The 13,401-nt window shown below is 43.2% G+C and overlaps 1 protein-coding gene across 2 annotated transcripts in view; it reads left to right on the top strand.

Annotated features, from left to right (window-relative positions):
* Positions 1–13,401, top strand: part of LOC139379145 (calmodulin binding transcription activator 2) — a 162,076-nt gene that overhangs the window by 121,217 nt on the left and 27,458 nt on the right. For both annotated transcript variants that reach the window (XM_071121986.1, XM_071121985.1), the window contains exons 13-16: positions 804–985; positions 6,997–7,075; positions 8,130–8,409; positions 11,896–12,332. In XM_071121986.1, the coding sequence (XP_070978087.1) occupies positions 804–985; positions 6,997–7,075; positions 8,130–8,409; positions 11,896–12,332 (978 nt within the window). The remainder of the gene's footprint in view (positions 1–803; positions 986–6,996; positions 7,076–8,129; positions 8,410–11,895; positions 12,333–13,401) is intronic.

Raw genomic sequence — 13,401 nt, 5'->3', positions numbered from 1 at the left:
GGGAGGGAGGGTGCGTGAGGGAGGGAGGGAGGGAGGAGGTTGGGGGTGGGGGAGAGGGAGGGAGGGTGGGTGAGGGAGATGGAGGTTGTGGGAGTGGGTGAGGGTGAGGGAGGGAGGGTGGGGAGAGGGTGGAGGAAGGGTGGGAGGGTGGAGAAGAGCGAGGGAGGGTGGGGGAGAGAGAGGGGGAGGTTGGGGGAGGAGGAGAGGGAGGGGGAGAGGTTGGGGGGTGAGGGATGGAGGGGGAGAGAGGGGGAGAGGGAGGGTGGGTGAGAGAGAGAGAGGGAGGGAGGGAGGGAGGGTGGGTAAGGGAGGGGGAGAGAGGGAGGGAGGGAGGGGGAGAGGGAGGGAGGAGGTTGGGCGTGGAGGGTGGGGGAGAGGGAGGGAGGGAGGGAGGGTGGGGGAGTGGGTGAGGGAGAGAGAGGGAGGGTGGGGGAGAGGTTGGGGGGGTGGAGGAAGGGTGGGGGTGGAGGAGAGAGAGGGGGAGGGTGGGGGAGAGGGTGTAGAGTCGTGTTCATTTGCAAAAAATGTTTTTTTTTTCTCTCCCTCTCCTTCCCTCCTGTCTCGCTCTCTCTCTCCTCTCTCTCTCTCTCTCTCTCTCTCTCTCTCTCTCTCTCTCTCTCTCTCTCTCTCTCTCTCTCTCTCTCTCTCCTCTCCTTCCCTCCTGTCTCTCTCTCTCTCTCCTCTCTCTCTCTCTCTCTCTCTCTCCTCTGTCTCTGTCTCTCTCTCTCTCTCTCTCTCTCTCTCTCTCTCTCTCTCTCTCTCTCTCTCTCTCTCTCTCTCTCTCTCCTTCTCTCTCTCTCCAGTCAGGCCCATGGTTTGAGAGGAGGATAGTTGGAGTATGTGAGAGGATGATGGAGGGAGGGAGGTGGAGAGGAGGAGGAGAAGAGCGCCTCGCTCACTCCATACGCCACAGAGGGATGACACTGCTCCACCTGGCCGCTGCACAGGGATATACACACCTCATCCACACACTCATCCACTGGAGGTATACACCCACACCTGATACTCACATACAGTTGAAGTCGGAAGTTTACAAACACTTAGGTTGGGGTCATTAAAACTTGTTTTTCAACCTCTCCACAAATTTCTTGTTAAGAAACTATAGTTTTGACAAGTTGGTTAGGACATCTACTTTGTGCATGACACAAGTAATTTTATCAACAATTGTTTACAGACAGATTATTTCACTTAGAATTCACTGTATCACAATTCCAGTGGGTCAGAAGTTTACATACACTAAATTGACTGCCTTTAAACAGCTTGGAAAATTCCAGAAAATTATGTCATGGCTTTAGAAGCTTCTGATAGGCTAATTGACATAATTTGAGTCAATTGGAGGTGTACCTGTGGATGTATTTCAAGGCCTACCTTCAAACTCAGTGGCTTTTTGCTTGACATCATGGGAAAATCAGCCAAGACCTCAGACAAGACCTCAGAAAACAATTGTAGACCTCCACAAGTCTGGTTCATCCTTGGGAGCAATTTCCAAACGCCTGAAAGTACCATGTTCATCTGTACAAACAATAGTACACAAGTATAAACACCATGGGACCACACAGCTGTCATACCGCTCAGGAAGGAGTCGCGTTCTGTCTCCTAGAGATGAACGTACTTTGGTGCGAAAAGTGCAAAGTAGTAGTAGTGGTAGTAGTAGTATATAATGTATATATTATCATCTCCAGGCTGTTCTATAGGTAGTAGTGGTAGTAGTAGTATATAATGTATATATTATCATCTCCAGGCTGTTCTATAGGTAGTAGTGGTAGTAGTATATAATGTATATATTATCATCTCCATGCTGTTCTCTATGTAGTAGTAGTAGTATATAATGTATATATTATCATCTCCATGCTGTTCTAAAGGTAGTAGTAGTAGTATATAATGTATATATTATCATCTCCAGGCTGTTCTATAGGTAGTAGTGGTAGTAGTATATAATGTATATATTATCATCTCCAGGCTGTTCTATAGGTAGTAGTAGTAGTAGTAGTATATAATGTATATATTATCATCTCCAGGCTGTTCTATAGGTAGTAGTGGTAGTAGTATATAATGTATATATTATCATCTCCAGGCTGTTCTATAGGTTGTAGTAGTAGTATATAATGTATATATTCTCATCTCCAGGCTGTTCTATAGGTAGTAGTGGTAGTAGTAGTATATAATGTATATATTATCATCTCCAGGTTGTTCTATAGGTAGTAGTAGTATATAATGTATATATTATCATCTCCAGGCTGTTCTATAGGTAGTAGTGGTAGTAGTAGTATATAATGTATATATTATAATCTCCATGCTGTTCTATAGGTAGTAGTAGTACTATATAATGTATATATTATCATCTCCAGGCTGTTCTATAGGTAGTAGTGGTAGTAGTATATAATGTATATATTATCATCTCCAGGCTGTTCTATAGGTTGTAGTAGTAGTATATAATGTATATATTCTCATCTCCAGGCTGTTCTATAGGTAGTAGTGGTAGTAGTAGTATATAATGTATATATTATCATCTCCAGGCTGTTCTATAGGTAGTAGTGGTAGTAGTAGTATATAATGTATATATTATCATCTCCATGCTGTTCTATAGGTAGTAGTAGTACTATATAATGTATATATTATCATCTCCAGGCTGTTCTATAGGTAGTAGTGGTAGTAGTAGTATATAATGTATATATTATCGTCTCCAGGTTGTTCTATAGGTAGTAGTAGTATATAATGTATATATTATCATCTCCAGGCTGTTCTATAGGTAGTAGTGGTAGTAGTAGTATATAATGTATATATTATCATCTCCAAATCAAATCAAATTTTTATTTGTCACATACACATGGTTAGCAGATGTTAATGCGAGTGTAGCGAAATGCTTGTGCTTCTAGTTCCGACAATGCAGTAATAACCAACAAGTAATCTAACTAACAATTCCAAAACTACTGTCTTGTACACAGTGTAAGGGGATAAAGAATATGTACATAAGGATATATGAATGAGTGATGGTACAGAGCAGCATAGGCAGATACAGTAGATGGTATCGAGTACAGTATATACATATGAGATGAGTATGTAAACAAAGTGGCATAGTTAAAGTGGCTAGTGATACATGTATTACATAAGGATACAGTCGATGATATAGAGTACAGTATATACATATGCATATGAGATGAATAATGTAGGGTAAGTAACATTATATAAGGTAGCATTGTTTAAAGTGGCTAGTGATATATTTACATCATTTCCCATCAATTCCCATTATTAAAGTGGCTGGAGTTGAGTCAGTGTCAGTGTGTTGGCAGCAGCCACTCAATGTTAGTGGTGGCTGTTTAACAGTCTGATGGCCTTGAGATAGAAGCTGTTTTTCAGTCTCTCGGTCCCAGCTTTGATGCACCTGTACTGACCTCGCCTTCTGGATGATAGCGGGGTGAACAGGCAGTGGCTCGGGTGGTTGATGTCCTTGATGATCTTTATGGCCTTCCTGTGACATCGGGTGGTGTAGGTGTCCTGGAGGGCAGGTTGTTTGCCCCCGGTGATGCGTTGTGCAGACCTCACTACCCTCTGGAGAGCCTTACGGTTGAGGGCGGAGCAGTTGCCATACCAGGCGGTGATACAGCCCGCCAGGATGCTCTCGATTGTGCATCTGTAGAAGTTTGTGAGTGCTTTTGGTGACAAGCCAAATTTCTTCAGCCTCCTGAGGTTGAAGAGGTGCTGCTGCGCCTTCTTCACGATGCTGTCTGTGTGAGTGGACCAATTCAGTTTGTCTGTGATGTGTATGCCGAGGAACTTAAAACTTGCTACCCTCTCCACTACTGTTCCATCGATGTGGATAGGGAGGTGTTCCCTCTGCTGTTTCCTGAAGTCCACAATCATCTCCTTAGTTTTGTTGACGTTGAGTGTGAGGTTATTTTCCTGACACCACACTCCGAGGGCCCTCACCTCCTCCCTGTAGGCCCTCCATGCTGTTCTATAGGTAGTAGTGGTAGTAGTAGTATATAATGTATATATTATCATCTCCAGGCTGTTCTATAGGTAGTAGTAGTACTATATAATGTATATATTATCATCTCCAGGCTGTTCTATAGATAGTAGTAGTACTATATAATGTATATATTATCATCTCCAGGCTGTTCTATAGGTAGTAGTAGTAGTATATAATGTATATATTATCATCTCCAGGCTGTTCTATAGGTAGTAGTGGTAGTAGTAGTACTATATAATGTATATATTATCATCTCCAGGCTGTTCTATAGGTAGTAGTGGTAGTAGTAGTATATAATGTATATATTATCATCTCCATGCTGTTCTATAGGTAGTAGTAGTAGTATATAATGTATATATTATCATCTCCAGGCTGTTCTATAGGTAGTAGTGGTAGTAGTAGTAAATAGTGTATATATTATCATCTCCAGGCTGTTCTATAGGTAGTAGTGGTAGTAGTAGTATATAATATATATATTATTATCATCTCCAGGCTGTTCTATAGGTAGTAGTGGTAGTAGTAGTATATAATGTATATATTATCATCTCCAGGCTGTTCTATAGGTAGTAGTAGTAGTAAATAATGTATATATTATCATCTCCAGGCTGTTCTATAGGTAGTAGTAGTAGTAGTAGTATATAATGTATATATTATCATCTCCAGGCTGTTCTATAGGTAGTAGTAGTAGTAGTAGTATATAATGTATATATTATCATCTCCAGGCTGTTCTATAGGTAGTAGTGGTAGTAGTGGTAGTATATAATGTATATATTATTATCATCTCCAGGCTGTTCTATAGGTAGTAGTGGTAGTAGTAGTATATAATGTACACTGCTCAAAAAAATAAAGGGAACACTTAAACAACACAATGTAACTCCAAGTCAATCACACTTCTGTGAAATCAAACTGTCCACATAGGAAGCAACACTGATTGACAATACATTTCACATGCTGTTGTGCAAATGGAATAGACAACAGGTGGAAATTATAGGCAATTAGCAAGACACCCCCAATAAAGGAGTGGTTCTGCAGGTGGTGACCACAGACCACTTCTCAGTTCCTATGCTTCGTGGCTGATGTTTTGGTCACTTTTGAATGCTGGCGGTGCTTTCACTCTAATGGTAGCATGAGACAGAGTATACAACCCACACAAGTGGCTCAGGTAGTGCAGCTCATCCAGGATGGCACATCAATGCGAGCTGTGGCAAGAAGGTTTGCTGTGTCTGTCAGCGTAGTGTCCAGAGCATGGAGGCGCTACCAGGAGACAGGCCGGTACATCAGGAGACGTGGAGGAGGCCGTAGGAGGGCAACAACCCAGCAGCAGGACCGCTACCTCCGCCTTTGTGCAAGGAGGAGCAGGAGGAGCACTGCCAGAGCCCTGCAAAATGACCTCCAGCAGGCCACAAATGTGCATGTGTCTGCTCAAACGGTCAGAAACAGACTCCATGAGGGTGGTATGAGGGCCCGACGTCCACAGGTGGGGGTTGTGCTTACAGCCCAAAACTGTGCTGGACGTTTGGCATTTGCCAGAGAACACCAAGATTGGCAAATTCGCCACTGGCGCCCTCTGCTCTTCACAGATGAAAGCAGGTTCACACTGAGCACATGTGACAGACGTGACAGAGTCTGGAGATGCTGTGGAGAACGTTCTACTGCCTGCAACATCCTCCAGCATGACCGGTTTGGCGGTGGGTCAGTCATGGTGTGGGGTGGCATTTCTTTGGGGGGCCGCACAGCCCTCCATGTGCTCGCCAGAGGTAGCCTGACTGCCATTAGGTACCAAGATGAGATCCTCAGACCCCTTGTGAGACCATATGCTGGTGCGGTTGGCCCTGGGTTCCTCCACCTCATGTGGCTGGAGTGTGTCAGCAGTTCCTGCAAGAGGAAGGGATTGATGCTATGGACTGGCCCGTCCGTTCCCCAGACCTGAATCCAATTGAGCACATCTGGGACATCATGTCTCGCTCCATCCACCAACGCCACGTTGCACCACAGACTGTCCGCCACCTCATCAGGAGCATGCCCAGGCGTTGTAGGGAGGTCATACAGGCACGTGGAGGCCACACACACTACTGAGCCTCATTTTGACTTGTTTTAAGGACATTACATCAGTTGGATCAGCCTGTAGTGTGGTTTTCCACTTTAATTTTGAGTGTGACTCCAAATCCAGACCTCCATGGGTTGATACATTTGATTTCCATTAATTTTTGTGTGATTTTGTTGTCAGCACATTCAACTATGTAAAGAAAAAAGTATTTAATAAGAATATTTCATTCATTCAGATCTAGGATGTGTTATTTTAGTGTTCCCTTTATTTATTTGAGCAGTGTATATTTTTACTTACACACATACACACACACCTCACCAACACACATATGTATACAGTATACACTCATTCCCTGGAGATACACACACTTGTTTGTGTTGAGAGAATCTCCTGATGTACAAAAATAACATATTGGATATTAAGATGTGAATTATACATCTCATCCAGTTTTAGCATCCTGGTTCCGTAAACCAGGCAGAATGTCGACTTAAAACATCTGGTCACAGATCAAAATGTATTAAAGCAATTATACATGAGAGGGAGGGGCTAAACAGGACAGGGAGGGGCTAAACCGGAGAGGGATGGGCTAAACGGGAGAAGGGAAGGGGCTATACAGGAGAGGGAGGGGCTAATCACGAGAGGGAGGGGCTAAACAGGTGGGGGCTAAACAGGAGAGGGATGGCTAAACAGGAGTTGGGGAGGGGCTAAACAGGAGGAGGGAGGGCCTAAACAGGAGGTGGAGGGCTAAACAGGAGAGGGAGGGGCTAAACAGGAGGGGGGGGGGCTAAACAGGAGAGGGGGAGGGCTAAACAGGAGAGGGAGGGCTAAACAGGAGGGGGGTTGGGCTAAACGGGGGGAGGGGCTAAACTTGAGGTGTTGGGGGGGCTAAACAGGAGGGGGAGGGGCTAAACAGGAGTGTAAACTATTCAACCTCTTTTAGCTGAACTGCAGTTTTAACATTGTGTTTGTTTTTCCTCAGGAGTGTCAACAGTGACAGTCTGGACGTAGAGCAGGAAGTTGATCCTCTCACCGTCGATCATTTCTCATGCACTCCTCTGGTGACACTCACTTTTACATCAAACATTTGGTCTTCACCGCTCTCTAAGACTGTAGTCTTTATTCCAGTATCTGATACTCTCTAAGTCTGTAGTCTTTATTCCAGTATCTGATACTCTCTAAGTCTGTAGTCTTTATTCCAGTATCTGATACTCTCTAAGTCTGTAGTCTTTATTCCAGTATCTGATACTCTCTAAGACTGTAGTCTTTATTCCAGTATCTGATACTCTCTAAGACTGTAGTCTTTATTCCAGTATCTGATACTCTCTAAGACTGTAGTCTTTATTCCAGTATCTGATACTCTCTAAGACTGTAGTCTGTATTCCAGTATCTGATACTCTCTAAGACTGTAGTCTTTATTCCAGTATCTGATACTCTCTAAGACTGTAGTCTTTATTCCAGTATCTGATACTCTCTAAGACTGTAGTCTTTATTCCAGTATCTGATACTCTCTAAGTCTGTAGTCTTTATTCCAGTATCTGATACTCTCTAAGTCTGTAGTCTTTATTCCAGTATCTGATACTCTCTAAGTCTGTAGTCTTTATTCCAGTATCTGATACTCTCTAAGACTGTAGTCTTTATTCCAGTATCTGATACTCTCTAAGACTGTAGTCTTTATTCCAGTATCTGATACTCTCTAAGACTGTAGTCTTTATTACAGTATCTGATACTCTCTAAGACTGTAGTCTTTATTCCAGTATCTGATACTCTCTAAGACTGTAGTCTTTATTCCAGTATCTGATACTCTCTAAGTCTGTAGTCTTTATTCCAGTATCTGATACTCTCTAAGACTGTAGTCTTTATTCCAGTATCTGATACTCTCTAAGTCTGTAGTCTTTATTCCAGTATCTGATACTCTCTAAGTCTGTAGTCTTTATTCCAGTATCTGATACTTTCTAAGACTTTATTTTGTCATCAAACCCAGATAAAACGTACTGTCTTGCTTTCAGTTCTGTTTTTTTAGCAGGCTAATGCTACTATTGTAATTTCTGCTCTGTTTCTATCTGATTGTAATCATTGAAGTAGGTTTTTACAGTGTAATCCTGTCTCCTGTAGATGTGGGCGTGTGCTCTGGGACACCAGGCAGCAGCCGAGGTTCTATATGGTTGGAACAGCCAGGCGCTCGGAATTCCCGACTCACTAGGCCGCCTCCCCCTCGCAGTTGCACGCTCTCGCGGACACACATGCCTCGCCCGCGCGCTGGAGGACCTACACACACACCGCCCCGACACACACACACCCACAGAGAGGGCCGAGGAGGGGGCTCAGGGGGAGCAGAGGACCACCCCCACTCCACAACTCCCCCCCTCTCCACTGTCCACCAGTCCTGACACAGGTGAGCCACACACACCTACACTATCGTTCAAACGTTTGGGGTCACTTAGAAATGTCCTTGTTTTTGAAAGAAAAGCACATTTTTTGTCCATTAAAATAACATCAAATTGATCAGAAATACAGTGTAGACATTGTTAATGTTTTAATTGACTATTGTGGCTGGAACGGCTGATTTTTAATGGAATATCTACATAGGTGTACAGAGGCCCATTATCAGCAACCATCACTCCTGTGTTCCAATGACATGTTGTGTTAGCTAATCCAAGTTTATCATTTTAAAAGGCTAATTGATCATTAGAAAACCCTTTTGCAATTATGTTAGCACAGCTGAAAACTGCTGTCCTGATTAAAGAAGCAATAAAACTGGCCTTCTTTAGACTAGTTGAGGATCTGGAGCATCAGCATTTGTGGGTTCGATTACAGGCTCAAAATGTCCAGAAACAAATAACTTTCTTCTGAAACTCGTCAGTCTATTCTTGTTCTGAGAAATGAAGGCTATTCCATGTGAGAAATTGCCAAGAAACTGAAGATCTCGCACAACGCTGTGTACTACTCCCTTCACAGAACTGTCAGTGTCATTAAATAGTACCCTCAAAACACCAGTCTCAACGTCAACAGTGAAAAGGCGACTCCGGGATGTTGGCCTTCTAGGCAGATTTGCAAAGAAAAATACATATCTCAGACTGGCCAATAAAAAGAAAAGATTAAGATGGACAAAAGAACAAAGACACTGGACAGAGGAAGGTTGGAAAAAGTGTTATGGACAGAGGTGTGAGAAGATTGAGGTGTTTGGATGACAAAGATGAACATTCGTGAAATGCAGAAAAATGAAAAGATGCTGGAGGAGTGAACCGTCTGTGAAGCCTGGTGGAGGCGATGTGATGGTCTGGGGGGCTTTGAGCTGGTAAAGTGGGAGATTTGTACCGGGTCAAAGGGATCTTGAAGAAGGACGGATATCACTCATTTTGCAACACCATGCCATACTCTGTGGACACTGCTTAATTATGAGCCAATTTCTTCCTACAACCTATTGAGCTGTTGTGGGAGCAGCTTGGCCGTATGGTAACTATGTAGGGAGCCAGCAGTCAGCTGGTATTCTGTCTATAATGGAGTGGCCAGCACAGTCACCGGATCCCAACCCTATTGAGCTGTTGTGGGAGCAGCTTGGCCGTATGATACATAAGAAGTGCCCATCAGGAGGTGCTTCAGGAAGCATGGGGTGAAATCTCTTCAGATTACCTCAACAAATTGACAACTAGAATGCCAAAGGTCTGCAAGGCTGTAATTGCTGCAAATGGAGGATTCTTTGACGAAAACAATTATTATTTCAATTAAAAATCATTATTTATAACCTTGTCAACATCTTGACTATATTTCCTATTCATTTTGAAACTCATTGCATGTATGTTTTCATGGAAAACAAGGACTAAGTGATGCCAAACTGTTGAACGGTAGTGTACATACAGTGCCTTGCGAAAGTATTCGGCCCCCTTGAACTTTGCGACCTTTTGCCACATTTCAGGCTTCAAACATAAAGATATAAAACTGTATTTTTTGTGAAGAATCAACAACAAGTGGGACACAATCATGAAGTGGAACGACATTTATTGGATATTTCAAACTTTTTTAACAAAAACTGAAAAATTGGGCGTGCAAAATTATTCAGCCCCCTTAAGTTAATACTTTGTAGCGCCACCTTTTGCTGCGATTACAGCTGTAAGTCGCTTGGAGTATGTCTCTATCAGTTTTGCACATCGAGAGACTGAAATGTTTTCCCATTCCTCCTTGCAAAACAGCTCGAGCTCAGTGAGGTTGGATGGAGAGCATTTGTGAACAGCAGTTTTCAGTTCTTTCCACAGATTCTCGATTGGATTCAGGTCTGGACTTTGACTTGGCCATTCTAACACCTGGATATGTTTATTTTGAACCATTCCATTGTAGATTTTGCTTTATGTTTTGGATCATTGTCTTGTTGGAAGACAAATCTCCATCCCAGTCTCAGGTCTTTTGCAGACTCCATCAGGTTTTCTTCCAGAATGGTCCTGTATTTGGCTCCATCCATCTTCCCATCAATTTTAACCATCTTCCCTGTCCCTGCTGAAGAAGAGCAGGCCCAAACCATGATGCTGCCACCACCATGTTTGACAGTGGGGATGGTGTGTTCAGGGTGATGAGCTGTGTTGCTTTTACGCCAAACATAACGTTTTGCATTGTTGCCAAAAAGTTCAATTTTGGTTTCATCTGACCAGAACACCTTCGTCCACATGTTTGGTGTGTTTCCCAGGTGGCTTGTGGCAAACTTTAAACAACACTTTTTATGGATATCTTTAAGAAATGGCTTTCTTCTTGCCACTCTTCCATAAAGGCCAGATTTGTGCAATATACGACTGATTGTTGTCCTATGGACAGAGTCTCCCACCTCAGCTGTAGATCTCTGCAGTTCATCCAGAGTGATCATGGGCCTCTTGGCTGCATCTCTGATCAGTCTTCTCCTTGTATGAGCTGAAAGTTTAGAGGGACGGCCAGGTCTTGGTAGATTTGCAGTGGTCTGATACTCCTTCCATTTCAATATTATTATTATTATGCTCCTTGGGATGTTTAAAGCTTGGGAAATCTTTTTGTATCCAAATCCGGCTTTAAACTTCTTCACAACAGTATCTCGGACCTGCCTGGTGTGTTCCTTGTTCTTCATGATGCTCTCTGCGCTTTTAACGGACCTCTGAGACTATCACAGTGCAGGTGCATTTATACGGAGACTTGATTACACACAGGTGGATTGTATTTATCATCATTAGTCATTTAGGTCAACATTGGATCATTCAGAGATCCTCACTGAACTTCTGGAGAGAGTTTGCTGCACTGAAAGTAAAGGGGCTGAATAATTTTGCACGCCCAATTTTTCAGTTTTTGATTTGTTAAAAAAGTTTGAAATATCCAATAAATGTCTTTCCACTTCATGATTGTGTCCCACTTGTTGTTGATTCTTCACAAAAAAATACAGTTTTATATCTTTATGTTTGAAGCCTGAAATGTGGCAAAAGGTCGCAAAGTTCAAGGGGGCCGAATACTTTCGCAAGGCACTGTACACACACACACACACACGGTCTTTGGTCTATGTGTATTTGAATACTTTTTACTCTGTCACTTTTTATTCTGTCTGTCTGTCTGTCTGTCTGTCTGTCTGTCTGTGTTGTCTGTCTGTCTGTGTTGTCTGTCTGTCTGTGTTGTCTGTCTGTCTGTCTGTCTGTCTGTCTGTGTTGTCTGTCTGTGTTGTCTGTCTGTCTGTCTGTCTGTCTGTCTGTCTGTCTGTCTGTCTGTCTGTCTGTCTCCTGCCTGCCTGCCTGCCTGCCTGCCTGCCTGCCTGCCTGCCTGCCTGTCTGTCTGTCTGCCTGTCTGTCTGTCTGTCTGTCTGTCTGTCTGTCTGTCTGTCTGTCGTCTCTGTCTCCTGTTTGCTTACTCTCTCTTTCTGTCCCCCTCTCTCCCCCAGGTCTGAGTTCGTCCAGTAGTATTCCTTCCCCCTCTCTCTCCCTCCCCTCCCCCTCTCTCAGCTCAGCCTACTCTAGTGGGTCTGTACCCCTCTACAACCCTCCTGACCCTATGGATACCTCCCCCTCCTCCCCCTCTCTCTCCCTGTCCTCCCTCCCCCTCTCCCCTCCCTCCCCCTCTCTCTCCCTCCCTCTGAGCCTGCCGGTATGGGGCGAGGCCTGTGGAGGTTGTGAAGCTGGGGACTCTAGTTTGAACGCCGGGCCCAGAGACCCTCTCTTCCTCATGGACTACGAACCGGCCCCTCCCCACTCCCCTCCCGGACCTCCACACTCACACACACCCCCCCGTCGCTCACACACACACACCTTCGAGGAGCAGGTGAGCTTCAATGAGAATGCAGAGAACGAGGAGGAGTTCCTGCCTGCTGAGGTGCTACAGGTCAGACACACACACATTAATACAAACACACACACATTAATACAAACACACACACATTAATACACACACACACACACACATTAATACACACACACACACACATTAATACACACACACACACACATTAATACACACACACACACACACACATTAATACACACACACACACACACATTAATACACACATTAATACACACACACACACACACATTAATACACACACACACACACACATGAATACACACACACACACATTAATACACATACACATTAATACACGCATTAATACACACACACATTAATACACACACACATTAATACACACATTAATACACACACACATTAATACACACACACACACATTAATACACACACACATTAATACACACACACACACACACACATGAATACACACACACACATTAATACACACATTAATACACACACACACACATTAATACACACACACACACACACATGAATACACACACACACACATTAATACACATACACATTAATACACACATTAATACACACACACATTAATACACACATTAATACACACACTCATTAATACACACACACACACATTAATACACACATTAATACACACACACATTAATACACACACACACACACACATTAATACACACACACACATTAATACACACACACGCACACATTAACACACACACACACATTAATACACACACACATTAATACACACACACATTAATACACACATTAATACACACACACATTAATACACACACACACACATTAATACACACACACATTAATACACACACACACACATTAACACACACACACATTAATACACACCCACATTAATACACACACACATTAACACACACACACATTAATACACACACACATTAATACACACACACACACATTAATACACACATTAATACACACACACATTAATACACACACACACACACACACACACACACACACACACACATTAATACACACACACATTAATACACACACACACACACACACATGAATACACACACACACATTAATACACACACACGCACAT

The sequence above is a fragment of the Oncorhynchus clarkii genome, chromosome 21 (assembly GCF_045791955.1).
Source record: "Oncorhynchus clarkii lewisi isolate Uvic-CL-2024 chromosome 21, UVic_Ocla_1.0, whole genome shotgun sequence".
NCBI classification, from domain to species: Eukaryota; Metazoa; Chordata; class Actinopteri; order Salmoniformes; family Salmonidae; genus Oncorhynchus; species Oncorhynchus clarkii.
This window is presented reverse-complemented; position numbering and strand designations above follow the sequence as displayed.